Source organism: Falco naumanni, chromosome 19 (assembly GCF_017639655.2).
Source record: "Falco naumanni isolate bFalNau1 chromosome 19, bFalNau1.pat, whole genome shotgun sequence".
Lineage (NCBI taxonomy): Eukaryota > Metazoa > Chordata > Aves > Falconiformes > Falconidae > Falco > Falco naumanni.
In genome coordinates this window covers 6,140,765-6,163,902 of record NC_054072.1, presented here as the reverse complement: position 1 = coordinate 6,163,902, position 23,138 = coordinate 6,140,765, and the positions used below count along the sequence as shown (strand labels likewise).

Sequence of the window (23,138 nt, the reverse complement as noted above, 5' to 3'; positions counted from 1 at the left end):
ATCCTTTCAACAAATAACATTTGAGCTCTACCTGAACGGGAGGTGGAATCTATTATAGCTCAAATACCAGAGGGATCTCAGACTTCCAGGGAAATGCTAAATTGCACAGGACAAGGGGAAGGTGTTTTCCTTATGTGGAGGTAAGGACTCTGCTTTGCTCTAATGCTTCAATGTGGCCTTTTCTCAATATAAAAATCTCAGTTGCTCTGTAATGCAAAGCATTTTTCCATCCCAACAGGTTCTCTTGATCAGCTTTTCCTGCCTTTCAGCTGATATAAGCTTTCCCAGTAGTGAGCTGGGCTGTTTCATAGGAATTCCCTAAGGAGATGCAGCTGGCAAAGCTGTTGCTTCTTTCTCTCTGAAGCTGCAAGTGCCACAAGCCATGTTTATCTGTGTGCTGCCCAGGCCTTTCCAGGCGTGATCACCTCATGGCCTTGCACTCACTGATTCGGCCCCAGTGCCTGGGAGGAAGCGCCTTGGCCTTCTTGAACGTGTAACTGGCAAAAAGGGCCAGGTGAACGGTAGCCAGAAGTAGAAACCAAGCTGTGTGGCATCCCTGCAGTCCTGCAGTACTTTGTCAAGGTGCCTCCAGTTTAGCACTGGATCCAGGACGGGGACAGCAAAGCACTGGCAGGAGGCTGCCCCCCCCAGCCAGGGGTGCTGGGTGAGCCTGGCGCTGCAGCGTGCCACCCTGAGCCTGAGCACGAGGAGAGGGTGGGACGGGAGCGGTCTCCAGGAGGTCTGTTCCTCTGAACAATTGGTGTGACTCCCTTGCGTGTCTTTCAGAGAGGGCATGCACCAACCACTGTGGACCCCTTGCCTTCTTGCTGCAAGCAAGGATCTCCTGAAGGGATGCTGGAGCAGGAGTCTGCTGTGCAGGTAGAAGGGGGGAAGGGGCGCGTTCGTTGTGTCGCAGTAGGCTCCAGGCCCTTTGTAGGGCCTGCTGTCACTAGACCTCATTTGCCACTCCAGTTCCATCTCAGTGTCCTTCATCTGGGACTGCGCCCAGCCAAGGTCTGAAGAGACCAGTGACCTATCTGGGGTCTTCTGCTGACTGCCTTTGGCTCGGCCTGCTTTGTGCAGCGCAGACCAAGAGACAGTGTGGTTCTGGCCACAGAGCTGTTTCATTTTGCTTCGCATTTCTGAAGTTTCATCTTCCCTTGTACAGTCTGAAGAGCAGAGTTCACCTATGTGGGCTCCTCCCTCCCTGTTTACAGCTCACAGACGTATTTGTGAAGCGTGCCTCAGGCATGACACTCTATGAACAACACTGTGTCCAGCCTGGCAGCTCTCCCCAGGCCCCTGACGTGGGACAACCTGTAATCTCCAGACTCCAGGCGGGAGCCTCCCCGCTGTGCCGGCTCGAAGGCAGGCAAGTGTGGTGAGTGGTGATAGGGTGCAGCCCTGCTGCTGATAAACCTCTTCCAGGCTGGTCGCTCACACTTGGTTCGGCTGCAGTGTTCAGTGTAAGCGGGCTGATCAGAGCTGCAGACCTTGGCTGTCCAGGGTGAGCTGACCTTCTCCTGCAGCGATGCCATGCCTGCATTGCTTGAGGGTGAGTACTTGGGCATGGTAAGGGGCTCACTGGGCAGCACTAGAGGGAGAGAACCCAGGTCAGTTCTCAGGGCCTTGGTTTGCATGTGGGAGTGTAGGTGTATCCTGGCCGTCAACATGGACTTAAGTCTGGTCCAGGGGAAACAGCCCTTGTCCCCAAAAGATTGCAGCTAAATGGACCACAGAATGGCAGGAAGGGTTTGCTGCCTTCTTAGGTAGCTGGGAACTTGCCTAAAATCATGCTGGGACTCAGTGGCAGAGCCCAGTGTTGAATGGCTAGGTCCCCCTGGTGCTGTACTCACCTCGTCCTTCTCACCATTGCTTCGTTGGCAGAAGGGAGGGGCCCCCCAAGTGTAAGGGTTTTTGTGCTAGTGTAATGGAAAATGTTGATTTCTGTGTTATCATCTTTCTTATTTTACCCACCCAAAGCTCTGGGACAGGTGCAGGATGACGTTTCTTTCTAGGCACAGTGCTGTACTAGCTCTACTGAGGAGCAGGTGGCTATGCTGCTGTGGCTTTGCTTGCATGTCCTCACCAGGGATCAGCTGGCAGAGATGTATTGCCAGGCCTGTGCTTCAGGTGCTTTCCTGTCAATGCTTTCTTCCCTGCATGGCTTCCGGAGGCTGCACCGCAAGCGCTGGCCAGACCAGCCTGGCTGAACACTGCTGGCAGTAAACCTATTGCAGCCATGTCACAGGGACTGTACTGAGATTGCTCACAGCGTGCAGATCCGAGTAGAAAGCTCCCTTCTCGGTGCTTTTGCTCATGCAGGCAGGCAAAGCAGGTGTGGACTACCCCTGCTGATGCAGAGGTAGAGGATGAGTCAGAATACACTGCAGAAATTAGGAGCAGTTCATAAGCATTGCTAGAAGAAAGGACATTCCTCCACAAGGTGCCAGAGCAGACCCTGATGTCTAGACTCCAGCACATCTCCCAAGCACAAGGTCACTGCCCAGAGCCCAGGGCAGGATGGAGGCTGGTCTGCAAGATGTGCCTTAGACCCTGGCTTGCATCAGATGGGCTCAGAACATGGGTCTTCTTTCACCCTTGCACTGGCAACCTGCTAAAGCCCTTTCAACTCCCCGGTGTTCATCGCACACACCTGTCTGAGCCATGTCACGGTCCAAGGAAGGAAGTGCATTAGAAAAGTAGGAGGTAAAAAGCAGTTACTGTGCTGCTGCATCTCTCAGCAGCTGTAAACCCTGTTATGTTGTTAGAAGAGGTGTAGTGCCTGAGTGAAAAGCTCTCGTGTATTGTCTTCAGTCACAGTCTATATGTTTTTCTGTTGAGGGTAAAAATAGCTTTTCTTTTTCAGGATATGCAGAGAGCAGAGGCTCCTGCTAACATCAAAGGAGACTGACAGCTTTCCCCTGGGCGTGCATGGCCTCAGCTGTCAGGAGCAGTAGCTGTGTTAATTCTTGCCTTGCTTTGGCTCTGTGTGAAAGGAACAAGGTCTTGGTCTCCAGACCTCTGGATCAGCCCCTACTCCTCTCCTCCACTCATTGCTGCTGGACCCAGCGCTGTGCTTCATTGGGGAAGTACTGGTCTGCAAATGACCAAACAAGATCTTGATGCTACTGCTTACAAAATCCATTAGTGGCAGGTGGGACTGACATAGGCAAGCTTTCACAGAGCCATAGGCTGTAGCACCAAGGGAGCCTTATCAGAAGAGTCAGTCCTGTTTTGTAGGGGCAGCTCCCAAGTCCTTGCTCAATGCTGATTAAGCTGTTTCTGGTATCCACCCTCCTCAAAGTCCTGAAGCTGTTCCAGCTTCAGCAGCTACCAAAGGGGACCTGTGAGGTGGGAGGAGGAAGGAGCCAAATGGCAATGCAGATGCTCTCCGTATCTGAACATGCTCAGCAGGGACAAAGTTAACCTTGGCCCTGAACTGTACCACCAGTGACAGTCCAGAACTACATCTCCTGTTGAGAGTGCATAAAAATGGGCTTCCTGGAAGCTAGTTACTCGTGATTACATAATGATGGAGGACTGCGCATGATGGAGGGGCCAGTCTGGTGCCTGCACCTAAAAGCTTGCCCCCTTTTCAGTACTTTCAGAACACTACTTGACAAGTTGCCTCCCTTCCCACAAACCTGACAGGGTCCCTCCTTCTTTTGCTTTGGGATTCCTCCTCTGCCAGTTGTGCTGAGTTCTCTTCCAGCTCTAACGGCCCCTTGCCGCAGGAACATGAACAGATCTTTCATTTCCCGCATGCTCCAATTTACCTGCTGCAAGATGGTTGGGCTCCCCTCTGCATTCTGGTCTGGGCACATAAGCCATTGGCCTCTGTGGTACCTGCCTTGGGGAGGCCTGGGGCTGTTGTGGAGTCTCCAGTCAGCAGAAATGAGCATGGACAAAGGGTTTTCTCAGACTGGTGTGTGAAACGAGAACACACTTGCTTGGCAGATGCTTTCCAGAGATGACCTCTTGTGCCTTGAGTCTCATCAGTCCTATTAAGATCTGTTGGCCTGTCCTAAATCGTGTGGGCAGAGGTGAGGATGATTAGAGAACAGAACCTGGGCATATGGATTTATCTGTCTTAAACCATGGGGGCAGGGATGAGGATGATGAGGGAACAGAATATGGGCATATAGATTTATATTTTTATCTGATGAATTTTCCTGCTGCTTTTGCTTTTCTCTTTCATCTGGGTTTGCAGTATGTGCCTGGGCAGCCTGTTTTCCATGCTCCACTGGCTGCCTGCCTGAGGCTTTGCTACTGTGGCCTCTCTGGAGATGCTGTGCTGTGCTGAATGCTGTCTTCTACTTGGAAGGCAGAAAGCTGCCAGGAGGTTTTGTTTCCACTGCAGGGACCTCTGAGAGCGTCAAGTTTCTGTGAATACAGATAGGAGAGGAAGTTCCTGTAAGGTGGACAGTGTGATCTTCTGTTTCTGGGCATTTTGAGTTGAATCTCCGATTCAATTTTCGTGATTGTCCCTGATCATCTTGGAGAGAACCCTAGATGCTATCTTTGACTTATGCTTTTAATCTTACCAGCTGTCCTAGTGTGTTTCCAGGACTGACATATTCTTCTCATCTGATGAGAAAAGATCCAAGTTATCACCTGCAGACCTGGGCACTCGATATCTGTAAGGCAAGGAGGTCCAAATGAGCCCTGGCTCCAGAGAAATCCCTAGGTTGGCCAACTGCTTAAAAGTAACCACTGCGCTGGTGTAAGATTTTGCTGTCTCTGCTGGAAATAATCCCTCAAAGGTGAGGATCATGCCCACCACTGGGCACAAGCCCACATGAGCAAAGAAATGCCAAAGCAAATGCCAAGGGATGTAGCAAGGTTTATTGCCGTACCTCCCCAGCTGGCAGCGCTGACCTTAGATCCCAGCACCCTGGCACTAGTGACTGGAAGTGACTGGATGATGAACTCCTGGATGTGAGTTGGACCTTTCCGCACTGTTTAGGTAGGATACCCATAGCAATACATGGCTTTGGTGCTAGGGTTCAGGTTTGCATCTCACTGCCAGTATGGGGGCTCTTTGCTTGTTGGGGCGACTGTGCGCTGCCGAGGCTGCCCAGTGTCTCCTTGCTGGACCTCCTCTGTCCTCTGCTCCATGAGCCATGTCAGCCTGGCTCTGTTTACCCCGCTGTTCACTGGCAGACTAGCCATGTCCAGGGGGAAGTGTGTCTGCTTGGCTGGGCCAAAAGCTACTGCTGCCTCCCCCAGGCAGGGCCAACGGTAAAGCGCTGCCTTCCCCCTAGCAGCAGCACATGACTCTTGGAAGGGGCCCTCCTGTTGCTGTTCCTCTGCTGTTCACACGATTTGCACATCCCAGTTTGCAAAATACCTCAGCTGACTTTGCTCCTAATGTACTCCAGAGAAAGGATGGCACATGTTGCTCCTGATAAGGGGTTTCTAGAGAGTGTTAGAACAATGGAGCTGCAAACAGATGCCTGCAGTGTGCAGAACAGGAGCTGCTAAGCTCCTTGCTGGAAGGAGCACAGGGCTTCCAAAGAATACAAAAAAAGGCAAGAGAGTTTGAAGTGCAGAGATATCATTAATGCCAAAGCTCATGAGACAGCAAGAAACCTGTGTAGTGGTGCTTGCTTTCAAGATCTTTGCTATGAAGCAGCCATAGGAAGCTTTTCACACAGCAAAGCCTGCTGCTCCTCACTGGCAAGGTTTTCCAGTAGCTATGCCTGGAAGAAACAAAACTGAACAAGTGCCAGGGCTGGCAGGAGGGTGCTTGCCCCAAGGATAGTGCAGACAGGCCTGGTCTGCATCCTTCTGCCTCTGGCATGCAGGGACTAAGGCAAAACTGCCACACAGCCAGCTTCCCTCTCTTCCCACGCAGGCATCAGCTGGGTGAGCAGACCCAAACTTCCTGGCCGCTGGGTCTGGCTGCTGTTTGGCAGAAAGCATTTTGCTCCTCAGGGTGTGGGAGGTAATTTGTTATTTGAAATTCTGTGCTGCAGTTCCTCTTCTCTAGTGTAAGAGCAGCACTGTTCTTCAGTGAGGCCAGAGACTCTGAAAGCTACGTGGCAGAGACTAGGGAAGGGGACAAGCAGGGGCTGAGCGATGAGACTGAGTTGAGACTGAGAATTCCCTGTAGCACCGCATGTTTCAGTTGCAGGCCAGCTCTGGCTATGTGATGCCTCTGAGTACAGAGTGAAGAAATTACAGCCCATTTAAAAAAAAAACAACAACTCACAGTGACTGCAAGCTGCCACACTCTCCCCTCTTTGTAACTAATCCTTGTGGCTTTTCCAATGGAGCAGGGAATCAGCTGGTTTTAAGCATCAAAGCACTTTGTGCGGGCAGTGAGAAGGTCTGGTGGATGCTAGCAACCTCTGACTGGGTGTGCTGCCCCTCACCTGCCCACGCTGTGGCCTGGTGGTTGTGTGGCGCTGGCAGGGCTGCTCTCCAGGGACTGCTGGAGTGAGACACTTGTTGGAAAGGGCACGCAGTCCCTTTCTTTGGGCATCTTTGGCCTTGTCAGTAGCAGGACATGTTCCCAGGGAGTCCCACAGACCCATGTGCACATCCTTGCGGTGGAGGGATCCCAACTCCTCCAGAGCTCCTCAGCAAGAAGCCAGTTCCTCCCTTCCTCATGGTGGGTACTATATAAGCAGCAAAAGGAGTTGCAGTCCCTGCTCAGGCTGCCTTGTCACTCTAGCAGAAGACCTGCAGATAGAAGACACAAGTGGACAGTTAAGGTATAGAGGACAGTGTCGTGTAGCAGGATGCACATATGCGTTTTGCCAGTCTGGAATAGCGTGGCAACTTGCTTCTTGCCTGTCTTTGCCTGTCCCAGAAAACACTGTTAGATCAGCAGAAGTCCCTGAACCCATTTGCACTTGGGATATCCACTTGCATCATTTAGCAGCTGGTACAGAGTGGGCTGTTGACATCTCTCACAGAAGGAGGCAATGCTGAGACCCTCCCTTCCTTTTATCAGCGATGTGCAGGAGTTGGTAAGGGCTCCTCCCTGGGTGGGAGTGCAAGTGAGGTAGTGCCAGGAGAGATTAAAGCAGGACTCCAACCGCAGCCTGAAGACAGAGCAGGGTTCCTGAACCTCTGTAACTGACTGCAGCCCTTGAAACCCAGCCTGAACCTCTGGTTTGGAGAACTTCCCCTTTGCTTATCGCCTTAGCCACAGCTACGATGCAATGGGCTTGGCCAAGTCCAGGCTTCTCATGTTGGGTTGAAGTGGCTAGGACATTCACCCAGCAGCAGTAGTGCTATGCGGGGCAAGGCTGCGAGAGCAGGAGGATACCTGTGAATGGGAACGGAGGACATCACTGATCAGGGCCAGGAGAGGAAAAGGGAAAAATATAGATGGTCAGCAGGCAAGGGGAGCTTTTTCCTGGAAGAAAAGGAAGGAGAATAGAAGCACAGTCCAATGTGCTGTGCTACGGTTGTTTGGTTTGGTGTTTTTTTTTTACTTTAGAAGGTGTTGGAGTATTTTGTGAAGTCCAGATCTGAGGCTTCTCCCTCAGGGAACTGCTGGCAGCAGCCCACTGACACTTCACAGCCTGAACATCTAGAAGTCTGTGGGGCACACCACCTGTGTGTAGGATTTAGCAGCTGCACGAGAGTGCAAGAGGTACACAATGGCAAGCGAGGCAGTTTGTTTTCTCCTCTGCAATAGCTCCTTCCTGGAAAATTGCTAGGAAGGCAAAGGAGAATGGAAAGAAACACTACAAACTCCAAAGAAAGGAAGACCAGCAGAGGCAGTCTCTGCTTCTGGAAGGAGTTGCTGTGTACCCCGGGGCATGTGGGTAGCGAGTGGCTGTGTGCATGTGTGTGTACGGAGCGGGGGGGTGCATGCAGCATGCCCATACTACGCTCGGTGCTTATTAGTGGATGGTAGCTGTGCCGTGTGTGTGTTGGTATTCAGGTACGCTGGTGCGCTGGCTGGACTCCGTGTGTATCTTTTTGATATGCACACCTGCTTGTGCCCACAGGTCTCTGCGTTTCTTGCTGTCACTGCTCCCTTTTGCCGCAATTCAGGAGATGGCAGTGACCCAACCTGTACCTCAGTTCCCTAGTGAACGAACGCCCCGAGTGATAGGTAGGCACTCCCAACGCGCACACCGGCACTGGAAGGGCAACATACGCACACCTCTTTCCTCTGTTTTTTTTTTTGGGCTGAGCTATCCCTTCTTCTCTGACCGCATGTGTTGTCTGACTGCTGGTGTCTGACGTCTTGCATCTCTCTATGCACCTCTGAAAGGTGCACGGGGAGCGGAGGGGCAGTACTTCTGAAGCAGTCATGCCTCGGTACTTTCTCCAAGGCCCTTCCCCCCCCCCCCCCCCCCCTCCCCCCCCCTGCATCCAGAGGGCTGGGAGGGAGCTGCGACCCCTCTCCTCTGTGGTGGGTGTTACCTGTGAAATGCCAGGCTCCCGGGCATGGCTGTGGGGTTGTTCTTTCTCTGCTGTTCCTGAGGTGATACCTGCAGCTCTGACCCGCTCCCTGCACTTGTCAGCAGTCATCTGCTTTCCGGAGGCAGCTTGGTACTAAATATCCTGTCTGACACAATAATGGAGAGAAAATGAACAAATTCCATTAGCGGCTGGCGATCCCTGCAGGGTCTGCGTTAGAGCGAGGAGGGAGCCTGTATTTTTAGATAGAATGCAATGTAACTTACTGGCTCTCTCAAAGCTGGGGAGTAGATAACCAAGGAGGGAGAGAGGGGACACCAGGCTCAGGTTTCAGCTGAAGTGCCGGACTATGGCAGCACGAAAGGGCAGGTCCGGTCCAGACGTGGCTGTGAGTATACAATGCACTTCTCCTTTGTGCCCACAGAGACCCCCGCTTTGCTTTTCTGCTTGCTTTCTGCCTGTAGACTCTGCTGCTGAGCATGCTAGGGCTTCAGGATCCCTTTTGCTGCTGGAGCCTGTAGAGTTCTACCATTTTAATCTTCGAAGTTCCGTGCGTATCCCGTGGGTGGGAGACCCTGGCTGAGCTGTACTTGGACTTTCCAAGGGGGTTGCTGTTGAAGGTCTGTGCTATGGCTGGCATGCTGGCAGCGTAGCTGAGGTGCCACCCTGTCCTTGATCCTGACCTGAGATGCAGAGGCTTCTAGCAGGGTCTGGAGTTGGAAAAGCTCTTTGCGTTCAACCTGTTGCTTGAAGCCGTCAGTGTTTCCTTGCTAGACCCAACAGCACGGAGAGCTCAGAGAGCAGATGTGCACTCCTAAGCAGAGAGCTGGTGCTGCCTTCTGCCCCTTACAGTAGATCATCCTGTACGAGCAGAGCACTGAGGCACCACGTCATGCCTCCTCTGTGCTCACAGCCCTCCGCAAAGCCGGCAGCTCTGCTGTGAATCTGGGGGCTCTTTCCAGATGGACAGGGCTCTCCCCTGAGGCAGTAGCAAGTGGAGCCAGCTGGCACAGGAGGTCAGGCGATCAGCATGTGTTCCCTCTGCATGTGGAGGCTGCGCAGTGGGACAGGGCATGGTGGTGCTGCCCTCCACTACCTGTCCCTCTGACCCCGCGGGCTGCCCCAGAAGGGGCCATAGCACCCAGCCACAGCTGCGGGAGCCCAGGCAGGATCCTGCAGGGTGCGCCTAGCACAGTGGGGGTCAGGACACCCTCTCTGTGGGTCTTCCTTCTGCAGGGGGTAGCAGAGTGATGGGCCCAGGACATGGCTACGTTTCTGTGGGGTAAGAGGGTCAGGCAAAAAGGATGGGCTGGGGGAGGCAGATGGAGGAGAGCAGAAGGCAGCTGAGTTATGCTGCTTCGAAGTCCAAATTCAAATGACTGATCCTGCAAAGAGAGGGGAAGAGAGACGCCCTGAACCCATGTGGTGCACCATCCTGCCTAGCTCTGCCTCCAGGGCTGTCCTCAGTGGCCATGCTGCTTCCAGGTCCTATCCAGGAGCTTCCTATTCCTGGGTGTTCCTCCACAGCCAGGCTGTGGGCACTAGAGGACAGCTTGGGATGGCAGGATATGGGCTTTTGTAGGACAGGAGGTCCCTTGTTCAGTCCCAGCCTCAGTGGTACAAGAGGGGTTCTGATTTTCTGTTGAGCTGAGGGCAGAGGAGAGTGTCACGCACCCTTGCTGTGAAAGTCTCATGGCTCTTTGCTGCAGAGAGCCCTTTGGGCTGGACCTAGCAGGCAGGCAGCAGCTCGCAGTTACCAGTCCAAGGTCCAAGCCTCACAGAGCCATGCCACTTCATTTCCACCCTGTTGTTCTGCAGCTTCTGGTGAGCCATCCCATGGCCTTCATTTGCTGCCTTACACTGCTAAAGTGTTGCTTGCAGTGTTGCTGTGCCTTGCCTGGGGGGGCTGTGTTTTAGTGGTGCAGGGAGGCACTGCCTTCTTTCTGTCAGAACAGAGAGTTATGACTTTCCTGGATGCGGGGCGCTCAGCCAGGGTCATTGTCCCTGGTGCCGGCACTCAAACTCGTCACCACAGCCAGCCGTTTCTGGAGGACAGCAGAGATGGGCTCACCACAGCTGTGGCCAAGGCTCCATCCATCACTGCAGTCTCTCAGCCAGGACACAGAGGTGTTTCTGGTTGCAGAGTCCCCTTAGAGGTTCCTCCCTACCACGCCTGCAGCGCTGGGACAAGCTGCAGACCTCGTGTAGCTCTCCTGCCCTGCCATCTGGATGGCCTTCGCTCTAAGTCCAGGTCCCAGCCCTGCCTCTTCCTACCTGATTTGGGGCACCTCAGTCTGTCCCTGCAGTTCCCACCTTGACCTGCCTGTCTCTGGAGTCATGTTCTCTGCAACTGAGGAGCTGGCCCTGTGCTGGTGATGGGGGAGGACAGAGGGACTCTGTCTCATGCTTTTTCTTTTTTTTTCCCCAAGGCCGATACTGCAACCGGTTTCTTGAGAGCTGCAAGATCCGGGAATCTGGAGAAAGCCTTGGATTACCTCAGGAATGGGGTAGATATTAACACCTGTAACCAGGTATGTGAAACTCACAGGGCTTCTGGTGCCACCTCTGGTTCATGAAGCATGCTGTGTGGTGGCTCCCCTGGGCCCAGTGGCAGCCACTGCACCCCCTCCTTACAGACTGCTCCCATAGGATGGAGGCAGGAAGGTTCCCCACGGCTGCTTTGCTTACTCTGCTCTGCGTAGCTGACTGGGAGGACCTGCCCTGATCCCGCAGTTCCACTTGTCATGGAGCAGAGAATACGAGTTGGTTGGTAATAAGTTGCTTGGCGGAGGAAGTTTAAAAAAATTGTGGGAGAGGCTGCCTGTCCTGAGCTCCCTACCCTCCTGCACCTGGTGTGCCTGGCTCCAGATGAAGCATCGGGGGGTCAGACAAAAGAGGTGCTGTGTCAGGTGGAGCGCAGCAGCGACTTCGCTGCGTGAAGGTAATTTCCTGGGGTTGATCTGCCCTGCAAAGGCACCGTGCAGTCTCCAGGCACTTGTCTCCAGAGCTGTGGTGTGCCCAGCTGGGGGATGGGTGCACACCATTCTAGCAAAGCATGGAGCTGTGACTGCCAAGCCAGTGGGGGGATCCCTGGGGCGCGGACTTGAGTGTCCTGGCAGACCCCAACTCCTCTCACGTGCACCACCCCTGCCAGGCTCCAGGCAACCTGCAGCCCCTCATCCCTGCCTGTACCAAGCAGCTGGCACTGGAGCTCCTAACCAGAATTGAGTCCAGGGGAGGGACCACGAAGGGCAGACAGCAGCATGAGAGCAGCCCCTTGCTGGGGAGCCTTCCACAGCTGAACTGAGTAGAAACAGGTCCTATGCTGGAGAGGAGAACAGCTGACCAGAAGGCAGATCTGGAGCATCGTCTTTGGGGCAGGGGGAGCAGCACTAGCTGTACAAATCTGGGGAGCCTGGCAGTACTAGCTGGAGCATAGCAAAGGGCATTAACACGTAAGCAGAGAGGGAGATCTGGGGCTCCTTTAGGGTGACAAGCAACCGACAGTTGGAAGGGGCTCAGCTGCTTATCAGAGGGCAGAGCAGGTACCTGTGAAGGGTGTAGCAAGGTGGCTGGGGTGTAGCAGGAATCACTGCTGGGGATATTCTCCTTGCCTGCAGTGCTCAGGCTTTCAGATTCTCAGAAGCTGCAGCTTAACAGAAGCAGGGGTTGTCTGCAAAATGCCAGTCTTGGTGGTGTAGGAGGTGCTGGGCAGGTGTAGTCCCTCCTGGCCCAGGGCACAGGCAGGTCTGCCCCAGGCAAAAATAGCTGCAGGCAGAATTGTTTGCAAGTAATCGACAGAACGTTTTGTATCTGTGTAGCTGCCAAATGGAAGTGGCTCAGCCTGAGCTGGGGTAGGTACTGTAGGGAGAGACTCAGGGGGCTTGCGCTGAGCAGCAGGGGACAGGCAGACTGCACCGTTGGCTGCTTTCCAGAGCAGTGGTGATGCTGGGGAGACTGACTCAGCAGGTAGCACAAATGTATATGCACCTGGTTTAGTATCGAGTGCCCAAATCAAGCATAGTTCAGACCTACTTATTTGTGCACTGCAGTGGCCAGTGTAGTTACTGCGGACAGGTTCCCCCAGGAAATGTCACCTCTTTTTTTCTTTTCTGACTGATGCTATTGTGCAGGGATGCTGGGTTTCTGCAGACCCCTGGGGCAGACTGCAGCTTCCCTCCTCCTCTTTGGAACACTAGATGAGGTTTGGGGAAAGCTCAGGAGATGCTCATTTTTTTCATCCCTGTATTATCTGGATTATTTGTTCATAATCAGCATCCAGGTACTCTCAGACTTCTATGCTGGGGCTGTCTGGGGACATACGGGATTTAGATCAGAGGGTCTTGTAGGGAGAAGAGGTAGAAAGTGTTCAGTTTCAGAGTCCTTTGAAGATGAGTTTTTCCACGGTGTCCCCTTCATGGGTTAGAGGCTCTGACCCCAAAGGTACAGGGTTTGTAAAGAGAGGCCATGTGAGATGCTCTTAGCACTGGGCTGCAGGACTTGGCTTGTACTTGGCACTGAGCAGATTGTGTGCTTGCACCTGGGGATCTTCCAAGTTGCTGTGCTTTATTTCAGAATTGGGCCCAGTCATTAAACCACCAGCTGCTCCTCCCTTAGTCTCTCTTGAAGGGGAGAAGAAGCCACACAGAACTGAGCCACAGCAGCAGGCCAGTCGCTGGAAGCAGTCACACCACTCTTGCTTCCACTTAGCCATAAACAAGCAGAGGTAAACAGGTGTTTCATGCACCCACTGCTCCCTTACGGACCTCTGGGAAAGCAAGTCACAAGGAGCAGGGAGATCCTGCCGCTGACATATGTGCTGCAATCCCCTCCAGGAAGGAGTGGGGATGCTGCCAGGCGTGGCACATTCGTGCATGCTCTGTGTGTGTAGAAGCTAGAGCAGAGCCTGGCAGGGGAAATCATCTTACTTTGCCTGTTCAGAAGTGGCTCAGAGAATTCCCACCTGTCAGTTCCTGTGGTTGCCTGGAGGAGAGGGGCAAGAGTAGATGGGGGCTGTGTTTGGCCACGCTGGCCCATGCCTTCTGAGACGGGAGACTCCACACGCAGATCACGCCACGGATGTTCACTCATGTCGAATGACAAGCCTGAAAGTGGAGGAGGGATTTCTGCATTGCACACTACTCCTGTACCACTCTAGTGCAGAGGAATATGTGGTTCTGGAAAGGAGTCTGCAAAGAATTAAAACAGGGAGACCCAGCCCCAAGCTAAAGACGATAGCTTTGATCTTCTTCATCACCCAGAAAGACAGTCATCAGCTGTCTCCACTGGCCAGCTACAAGTCCTGTTTGCAGCCCGATTTCTGGTGCTGGTGAAGGGATTTAACACCTTGACGGGGAGCACATGGCTACAACAGTACGAGGCACTTCTTTTGGTGACGTCTTTGCACTGGTTCCTGCCATCTCCCTGAGGTTAGATGGCACTTTAGGGTTTCCTTCTGAGGAATATCAGACCTGTGAGAAAGGTCCAACCTCACATGTCCTGTATAGAATAAAGAGGGATATATGTGGTCAGACCTATCCCACAGGCCCTGTATTCTTACTCAAGTGCAGAGACCTTGACATGCCATCTGATCTTCATCCCTCCAATTTAATCCCCTTCATTGCTGCCATCTGCATCAGTGCCTTCATCATTCACCTCCGTTGTGTTTCAAATTCCTGCATGCTCCCATATCATCCATGAGGAGCTGGAAGCCTGAGGATGGGTGCGTCTTGCTGCCAGGACCCTCACCAGCAAGAACAGCACTGTGCCAGCATGCGGTCCTGGGGGATAGTCTCTGTTGGGGTGGGCAGAGTGGGCAGTCTCTGGCATGACCCTTTTTGGTGCAGGCAAAGTGCTAAGTCCTGCCTTCTGTGTTTGTCTGCAGGGCTGTGTCTGTCGCACTGGCAGCCAGCGACTGGGATTTCTGGGAAGCGTTTGCGGCACTTAGTGAGGGGAATACAGCACCTTTGAAATTAAGTACATCTTGTGGCGGTTTTGGGTCAGATGATCTGTCAAGACAAAGCAGATATGCAAAGCAGCCTGTATTCTTCCTGGAGCAGAAATATCGATGGGCCTCTGGGAAACTATCTCCTGCAAACGTTGTGCTTATTGTTGTAAGGCCAGAGAATAATGATTCCTCACAGGTTTTCAGCATTCAGAAGGTTATTTATGAATCCCTTGTGTAAAAGGATGTATGCTGAGGAGAGCAATCAAGCATCTGTCTTGCACTCCAGGCACTTGTCGTGCAAGTGTAATGGAGAAAAAGCATGTGTGTCTGTGGCCACATATCTGACTTGTGAGCTCATGAAGGTGAGGGTGTCAGTGACCATCTGTGTGGGGTTGCATAGATGTTTCTTAGTCAAAGGAGCTGGGCTTGTCCGAGGTGATACATGCCGTATAGCCAGGCCTGGTTGGGGACTGTTTCCTTTTGGTGGCTCTGTTCTGTGGGCTTTGCAACATTCCCACTTCATTTTCCCTTGGAAGCAGGCCTTTTGTGCTTGAAGCTCTTGGGAATTTTGGAGTTGGTGTGCTGAGGAAGCCTGTGAATTTTTAGGGGTTTTCTCTTTGTGCTTTAATCAGAGTTGAGAAAAAGAATCTGTGAGTCTTCAACTGTGATCCTGGATAGCTGGTGCTTTGAGCGAGAGAGGGTGGGAAACCTTTTTCTGGTATGATAACACTCTTGAAGCTGTTCTAAGTTTAATTGGAGTGTTGAGTGCTGGAACTGGAGCTTCCCCAGGCATTTTCTGCTCCCCTACCTATATTCAGGTGGGGATGAAGCAATTCTGTGAAGTGACCTTCCAGTACTCTAGAGGAGCTGAAACAGATGGTTGGGAGGTGGAGTACTTGGGCAGGACTGCGTGCTCCCAGGGAGCTGGTGTCTCTTTGCCACATGACAGCATTGCGTAGGGGTGAGTAAACATAATGCATCCACCTGGGAGAAGCGAGGGACAAGGGACATTTGCCTTATGGGGAAAAAGTGACATCTGACAGTGCCTGCATGTTGAACCTCTTTGCTAGCAAATATCCCAGACCTTTTATTCGCATCTGGGAAGCGGAAGAGGGTGTCGGAAATAACGGAGCAGAAGCTCTCTTTGCAGCCTTTAGCATGCTGGCTGGCCTGACCCCTTCTGGTCAGGTCATGATGCTAAAAGGGTGCTGGCCAGCCCTCTGCACCTACTGCACCTCATCTTTTCCATGTGTAGGAAAAAGATGACCTAAACTGGGGGTTTTGACTTCCTGAGAAGTCACTTCATTTGTTTGGGAGCTTCCTGGAACTGGCAGAGCTTAGTAGTGGCACAGCAAACACTTTCTCTGCGCTCTTTGCTGCAGTTAAACTCTGAGGGAGCAAAGCTAACCCTGCGCTGAGCACGGGCTGCAGGATGGGGCTGTTGGTAGGCAGTCTGCAAAGCCAGGAAGAAGCCAGCTGGTGGGACTGGAAGCTCCTGAACTGTTGTGAATTAAATTTGGCAGCTGCTTAATAAAATCATTGTCCCAGGCAGAGCTTCTCACTGCGCTTTTGTCTGTGTAACTGTTAAGTTTAAGGTTTGCATGTGCACTTACACATCAGCTGTGGTGCATCCTCACTCTGGGCCATACACAAAGCTCAGCTTTGTGCTTCAAGTCTGAGAAGCCTGACAATCGTGTGCAGGAGCACTCCGAGGAAAGTCACTTGGGCAAAGACACAGGAGCTGACATCAGAGATGTGTCATGAGCAGGGAGGACTGAAACAGTGCCTGTGGCACCGAGCACACGCATGCTGAGCTGTGGTGCCACTCGTCCATAGGAAATTGTCTATGGGGGCTGTGTGCTTTGCTCATAGAGAAACCTTCAGCGTTAGTCAGCAGCTCGGCATTCAGCTGTGTGCAGTTGCCCTGGCAGCATGGAGCTAACCATGGCTGTCATGCTGGGTGCCAACGCAGGGCTCAAGGGCAAGGCAATGACTTCTGCTCCCACCAGCCTGGACTTTCTCCAGCATCAGCCAAATGCCCACAGTCGTGTCTGCACAGGAGCTCAGAGTAGGGGCTTCGCCAGAGAGCCCCAGCCCCAGCATGTGAGTAATGCCCCTCTCCCACCTTTGCTTCCTCCAGAACGGGCTGAACGCCTTGCACCTGGCCTCCAAGGAGGGCCATGTGAAAATGGTGGTGGAGCTGCTGCACAAGGAGATCGTCTTGGAGACAACAACCAAGGTGAGGCTAAGGGAGTCTGGTCACATTACTCACAGTTCCGCACCCTGCCGCTGCTGCCAGACGTGCCAGCAGTAGCTGAGAACGAGAGCAGTGAATCATGCTGTTTGCTCTCAGCCCCTGGAAAGGCTGTGCTGGTGGCAGTGCTGCTGGGCTGGGGCCTGGGGCCCGGGCTCTGATTTCAGCACAGTTGAAGCTGTACTGGGTACCGCCGGGTGGGTGTGAGGTTCTTCTCCGCCCATGCCTCTCCCCTGTGGTGGCCATGGGGGCCACTGAAGGCTCAAGAGGGGAGTAACAGAAGCCACACCATGTCCTACTACTGTTTTTACTCACATCTCCTCCTGGCACTGGCTGCACGCTCAGGTCAGCCCTTGCTGCCCCAGGGCAGCCCCTTCATGCTGCAATGCTGAGATGGCCTTGGAACCATTGTAGCAAACTTGGAAATCTCTGGTGCTCCTTAAATAGCATATCATTCCCTCCCCGGCATCACCACGGCAGGGAGTGGTTCTTGCTCAGTGACAAGCAAAACAACGCGCAGGCAAGCAGGGCTGACAAATGAGCAGCCTCCAGCACTGTCTGAAAGACTGCGAGAGCAGGAGGGGGCTGGCTTGCCACCTCCCCAGGGCTCTGGCAGGGCTCAGGGCGTGGGGCAGGGTCTGGCATTCTGCCACACCACCCAAAGGCACAAGTCGGAAGAGCCTGTGTCTGCGTTTTTCCAGCCTGCTTATCATCCCCTAGCTCTGCTGGATGCCTTGGCTACCTGGGCACACGCTGCAGTTTTGCCTGAAGACTGCCAGTTCAGCTCCCCCATCCTCCTTCCCCTCCTCATCTCTTGGTGCTGGAGGTACACAGAGCCTGACAATGCACACAGCATTTGCTGCCAGTAACTTCATGGGAAAGATGAAATCACTCTCTTCCCTGGCCAGCGAATGTGAAGGATAGCTGCAGGGATGGAGCGTGGGGTGAGGGCTCCGCAGGCTTCCCCTGGCCAGCTGCTCTGTTTGCACGTGTGTCAGCACGTGTCAGCCTCGTCTTCCCCTGGTATCCAGGGCTGCTCCAGCCCCTGAGCGCTGCCCTGTGCTGTCTTTCAGAAAGGAAACACAGCCCTGCACATTGCTGCCCTGGCTGGACAACGGGACGTGGTGCGGGAACTGGTGAACTATGGGGCCAACGTCAATGCGCAGTCACAGGTAGAGTGCCCTGGGGTGGGAAGAGCATCCAGCATGCGTGATAATGGTGCCCTCACGGTGGGAGCTGGGCCTGGCATGGGCACCTCTCTCTAGTCCTGTTCGGGGGCAAGGCTGACTCTGACTCTGCCAGACTCCCGGAAGAAGATGAGTATGCAAGTGGCGGGGAGGGATTCTTGAGGGGTGTGGGGAGACCAGCATGGTCTCTCTGCAGAGGGAGTCCACGGCAGCACACACAAGCACGCTGAAGTCATCCAGGGAGGACTCATGGCCGGTGCCTCCCTGGCACAGCCATAAGGTCTCCAGCAAACCCTGCAGCTTTACATGCCGTGCCTCCTTCGCTCTCTCTTTCTTGGGCCTGGTGGGGTTGCAAGCTCTTCAGCTTTTGCCTGATGGGAGAAAGGTCCCTGGAGCAAGGGAGAGTAGTGTCAGTGAGTGGAAGGCAGTGTCTCCTCAGCTGACTCTTGTGAAGCATCTCCTGGTTCTTTCTGGATGTGGGGAGCCTCGGGCTCCAGGTCTCTGTGATTGCTCCACTGTAGCTAGTTTTTTTCCTTTTAAACACCCACACTGTGTATGCTTTTGCCCCAGTTCAGTGAGCTGGGGGTGTGGGTGTTGATGGGGTGTAGATCTGCAAGGAACCTAAGACACTCAAGGAAAAGTTGTGTTGATGTGCATGGCCCTGTGTTTGCAGAAAGGATTCACGCCCCTCTACATGGCAGCGCAGGAAAACCACCTGGAAGTTGTCAAGTTCTTGCTGGAAAATGGAGCTAACCAGAACGTAGCCACAGAGGTGAGACCCTTGGGGAGGACCCTGGGGCCCTGCTTGCTGGGGCTGCTGTTGGATGTGCCAGATGCTGCCATGGCTCCTTGGCTCTCCCTCTCTCACCTGCCTCTCCTTGGCAGGATGGCTTCACACCACTAGCTGTGGCTCTGCAGCAAGGGCATGAGAATGTGGTTGCTCACCTTATCAACTATGGAACAAAGGGAAAGGTCCGCCTGCCCGCCCTGCACATTGCAGCCCGCAACGATGACACTCGCACAGCTGCCGTGCTGCTGCAGAATGACCCCAATGCTGATGTCCTCTCAAAGGTGTGTGGCTTTCCCGCCCTGTCTCTGGGAGTTTTCCCACATCCCCAGGGAGAACAGCAGCTTTGTATGCTGTATTTATCCATCCTTTCAGCAGGGAGCATGTGTCTGGCTGGGCTGATCCCTCCTTCTTTCCCCTAGACTGGATTTACACCCTTGCACATTGCAGCCCACTACGAGAACCTCAGTGTGGCCCAATTACTGCTGAACCGTGGAGCCAGTGTCAACTTCACACCCCAGGTGAGCGCAGAGTGGGAAGGCTGCTGGGACGGGTACTGCTTCAGCACCAGAAGAGGATGTTGTGCCACCTTTCCATGTAGGTGCAGCAGCAGCTGCCAGGGTACACTGGAGAGGTGGGACCGTGCGGAAGGTAGCACGCTGATGCGTGTCTGAGGAGTTGCCATTAATAACCAGCCTGGGCCCTTTCTACTATGTCTCCCCTTTGTCGGATGCAGCCACGCATCCCTGGAAGCTCTTTGGGACACCTTGTGTCCAGGCTGAGGGACAGCTGTTGCTGTTGCTGCAGGGCAGAGCTGGTAGCCCCTGCAGTTGGTGTGCCTCTTCAGTCCCATGGCTGCAGCCAAATCCACGAGCTGATGCTTTCCTGCAAGCTCTGTGCAGCTTCTGTCCACAGCCTTTAGCTGCAGGCAGGAGCAGGTCCTCACCCTCTCTCTCTCAGCCCTGTGAAACAAGCTGTTCCCCTGCATCGTCCCTGGGCAGGGATTTAGATCTCCTCTGTCCTTTGTTCATACCGTGACTCCTTGCAGCCCCGCAGGGAAAAGAGAAGGGGTTTCTCCCTCTAACAGACTGCTGTTCCTTCTGTCAGAATGGGATCACTCCCCTGCACATAGCCTCCCGCCGGGGCAACATCATCATGGTACGGCTGTTGCTGGACCGCGGGGCTCAGATAGAGACAAGGACCAAGGTAAGACCACTTCTGAATCACCAGCAAGTACGCGGGCCATCTCCCTCCCTGAGCTCCCTGCATCCCCTGTGGACATCTTGCCGGGTGTGTGAGGGAAGGTGCTAAGGGGATGGGCCAGGTTTTTCCCTGGTGTACGCAGAGGTGAGAGGAGGCTGTATGGCTACAGTGGGTGCGCCCTGGGGGCTGACGGCAGGCTCAGTTTTGCCTTATTTTGCAAACAAGTCCGAAGCCCCTGTTACTGTGCTGCCCGAGGGGAGAGCTGTGCCCTCCCTTGCCTATGCTGAGCCCTTGAGCTTTTCTCTCTCCCCAGGATGAGCTGACCCCTCTCCACTGTGCAGCTCGCAACGGACATGTGCGAATTGCAGAGATCCTGCTGGACCATGGGGCTCCTATTCAAGCCAAAACCAAGGTATCCATGGGACTCTGGGGCTGTGCTTGGTGCCAGGTCCTGGGGCAGCTCAGGGGGTAACAAGCTGTGCACAGCTGCTGAATGCCACCCGTGGCTGGGGCTGACTTTCTGGCCTGCCAAGGTATAAGGAGCTTCCTGACCTCCTCCTTGGCCCTAGCTGGAGCCCTCGGCCTGAGGGCTGCATGCTTCAAAGGAACGAGCCCTGAGAAGGGGATGGCCTGGGGACAGCCTGCCCCATGTCAGCAGCTCGTCAGGCCCTGCCTCTGCTCAGCATCGCCTTGCAAGCCTCTGTGAGGGATTTTGGGGCTTCTCTCTGGTAGCACCCTGGGGAGCAAGCCATCATTTCTGGCCCAGGGCTGTGGCCAGGGGAGTGAGGCAAGGGCTAGGTGGGATGCCTGGTCCCCCTTCCTGGCCCAGCCCTGAGGCCCCGCTCTGTGGTCGTAGAATGGCTTGTCGCCGATCCACATGGCAGCGCAGGGTGACCACCTGGACTGTGTGCGCCTGCTCCTGCAGTACAGTGCTGAGATCGATGACATCACGCTGGACCACCTAACACCGCTGCATGTGGCCGCGCACTGCGGGCACCACCGAGTGGCCAAACTGCTGGTGGAGAAGGGGGCCAAGCCCAACTCCCGAGCCCTGGTGAGTGAAGAGGGGCAGGCAGGGCTGTGGCAGGGGGGAGGGAGAGCGCTCTCACCAATGGCTGTCCATTTGTCCATCTGCAGAACGGCTTCACACCCCTCCATATTGCCTGCAAGAAGAACCACATCCGGGTGATGGAGCTGCTGCTGAAGACAGGTGCCTCCATCGATGCCGTCACGGAGGTAGGTGGGTTGCAGCCCAGCCCCAGCTTTCCAGCTGCTGCCTGTCCCCGGCAGGCAGCACTGCAGGGGATGATGGCCCTGTTGCCTCTGCTGGTCCCCAGACACCTCCTTTATCGCGGCTTGGAGCTCTTTGCAGCTCAGAACCTGTTGAGCTGGCAGCATCTCCCCACAGCCTGCTTCTCGCAGGGCAGGGGGACTGCAGAGGAGGCAGCCGTTCCCCGTGTTCCCCTTGGCTCACTTGCCAGGCTGCTGGGGCCAGCCAAGCTGGGAACCCAGAGTTTGCCTCTGTGCTGAGGTGTGCCCCAGGGAGGGGGAGAAGGGGGCAGGAAGAGATGCTGGGAAGGCCATCAGTCCCCATTTGGCTCCTGGCCCCTTTCTTTCCACAGTCTGGCCTGACCCCCCTGCACGTGGCCGCCTTCATGGGGCACCTGCCCATTGTCAAGACCCTGCTGCAGCGTGGAGCCTCTCCTAACGTGTCCAATGTGGTGAGTCCCATCTGGCTGGGGCTGTGGGAACTCAGCATGGCGAGGTCGAGCAGGAGATGGGGATTGCCCAGGTCAGGCACCCATTGCTCTCCTGAGCAATCTCTGGTGCCCCCTGCTTTGTGTTGGCAGCGGGAACTGGTAGGGACCAGAAAAGGTTGTGGGTACTGCTCTCCAGTGCTCAGGCCAGAGGAACCACCGCAGGAAGGCATATCCCCTCCTATGGCCTCACCACTTTATCCTGTCCTTGGTGCAGAAAGTGGAGACACCCCTACATATGGCAGCCAGAGCTGGGCACACGGATGTGGCAAAGTACCTGCTGCAGAACAAAGCCAAAGCCAATGCCAAGGCAAAGGTAGGCACAGAGATCCTGTGTGATAGTCCAGCTCTGGGAATAGCTAATGCAGGTTTCTTTGCTCTCGCTTACCCAGAGCCTGGCTTGCCAGGGGGCTGTGCAACGGCAAGAGCAGGGCTGGGGCCCCTTTGGCACGGCAAGCAAGGGACTGGTCCCAATCTGCCAAAATAGCTCTTCTGCCTCCCTTGCAGGATGACCAGACTCCTCTGCACTGTGCTGCACGCATTGGCCACACTGGCATGGTCAAACTCCTGCTGGAGAGCAATGCTGAGCCCAACCTGGCCACAACAGCAGGGCACACGCCCTTGCACATCACTGCCAAAGAGGGGCATGTGGACACAGCCCTGGCCCTGCTGGAGAAGGGGGCGTCACAGACCTGCATGACCAAGGTAGGCTGCTGTGGCCACTGCTGCTGAAGGTGTGACCTGGCTGGGCCAAGGCTGGGCAGGCTGGCGGCACAGTGTCCCTGTCACAGGAGGGGCAGCCTCCTCCTGTGCCGCAGCATGCACCCGTGCTCTCCTCCTCATCCCTGACATCCTGTGATGGGCTGCCTTTCTCCTCAGAAAGGATTTACCCCGCTCCATGTGGCAGCCAAGTACGGGAAGGTGGATGTGGCAGAGCTGCTGCTGGCACATGATGCTCATCCCAATGCAGCAGGGAAGGTGAGCGCTGCTCCTGTGGCAGTGGAAGGAGTGGTGTGGTATGGGGAGAAGCTCTGTCTCACCTGTCTGTGCCCTCTCCCCCTCCCCAGAACGGCCTGACCCCACTGCACGTGGCTGTGCACCACAACAACCTGGAGATCGTCAAGCTGCTGCTTCCCAAGGGGAGCTCCCCGCACAGCTCAGCCTGGGTAAGGCTGGACTGAGTGTCCCTGGGGCTGTGGGGCTGTGTCATGTGTCCACTGCCTGCTAGCCTGGGGCTATTGTCGCCCCTCATCCCTGGCACTCAGGGAGTGTACAAGGGTCCAGCCACCACTAGCCACTCTCCACACCTGCTGCTCATGCCCGCCTGGTCCCTTGCACCAGTACAAGGGGCAGGCAGGGGTGCTGGGCAGTTGACCCCTTCTGGCAGACAGGCTATCTCAGAGATAGTCCATGCCGGCAGCCTGGTGGCTGTTGCCTGGGGGTCGCGTCTCCATGGCAAGCCCTGAGGGGCAGTGCTGCAGTTTGGGAAACCACACACAAATGTTTGCGTGCAGCTATGAAGCAGTGAGCCAGAAAACCCGTGGGCTCGTGAGCGTCGCCCCGCTCTGCCTGAGCATGGGAAACATCTCCCTAAAGAGCAGGCCAGCAGTCT

The 23,138-nt window shown here is 54.7% G+C and overlaps 1 protein-coding gene and 1 long non-coding RNA gene across 13 annotated transcripts in view; both read left to right on the top strand.

The window, feature by feature from the left end:
- ANK1 (ankyrin 1) overlaps positions 1 to 23,138 on the top strand; it is a 66,702-nt gene that overhangs the window by 24,538 nt on the left and 19,026 nt on the right. For 3 of the 12 annotated variants that reach the window (XM_040618271.1, XM_040618280.1, XM_040618282.1), the window contains exons 1-17: positions 1,424 to 1,555; positions 7,457 to 7,612; positions 10,821 to 10,922; positions 16,479 to 16,577; positions 17,666 to 17,764; positions 18,453 to 18,551; positions 18,665 to 18,850; positions 18,989 to 19,087; positions 19,674 to 19,772; positions 20,083 to 20,181; positions 20,626 to 20,823; positions 20,907 to 21,005; positions 21,392 to 21,490; positions 21,744 to 21,842; positions 22,034 to 22,231; positions 22,406 to 22,504; positions 22,594 to 22,692. In XM_040618271.1, coding sequence (XP_040474205.1) covers positions 1,532 to 1,555; positions 7,457 to 7,612; positions 10,821 to 10,922; positions 16,479 to 16,577; positions 17,666 to 17,764; positions 18,453 to 18,551; positions 18,665 to 18,850; positions 18,989 to 19,087; positions 19,674 to 19,772; positions 20,083 to 20,181; positions 20,626 to 20,823; positions 20,907 to 21,005; positions 21,392 to 21,490; positions 21,744 to 21,842; positions 22,034 to 22,231; positions 22,406 to 22,504; positions 22,594 to 22,692 — 1,953 coding nt within the window. In that variant the 5' untranslated portion in view covers positions 1,424 to 1,531. Of the gene's footprint in view, positions 1 to 1,423; positions 1,556 to 4,821; positions 4,970 to 7,456; positions 7,613 to 8,421; positions 8,780 to 10,820; positions 10,923 to 16,478; positions 16,578 to 17,665; positions 17,765 to 18,452; positions 18,552 to 18,664; positions 18,851 to 18,988; positions 19,088 to 19,614; positions 19,773 to 20,082; positions 20,182 to 20,625; positions 20,824 to 20,906; positions 21,006 to 21,391; positions 21,491 to 21,743; positions 21,843 to 22,033; positions 22,232 to 22,405; positions 22,505 to 22,593; positions 22,693 to 23,138 lie in introns of those variants that run through there. The other 9 variants (XM_040618276.1, XM_040618274.1, XM_040618279.1 and 6 more) reach the window with 7 other exon arrangements.
- Positions 10,930 to 15,536, top strand: LOC121099397. Its single transcript, XR_005831464.1, has 2 exons — positions 10,930 to 11,332; positions 11,546 to 15,536. It is a non-coding gene; the product is annotated as an uncharacterized LOC121099397 (long non-coding RNA).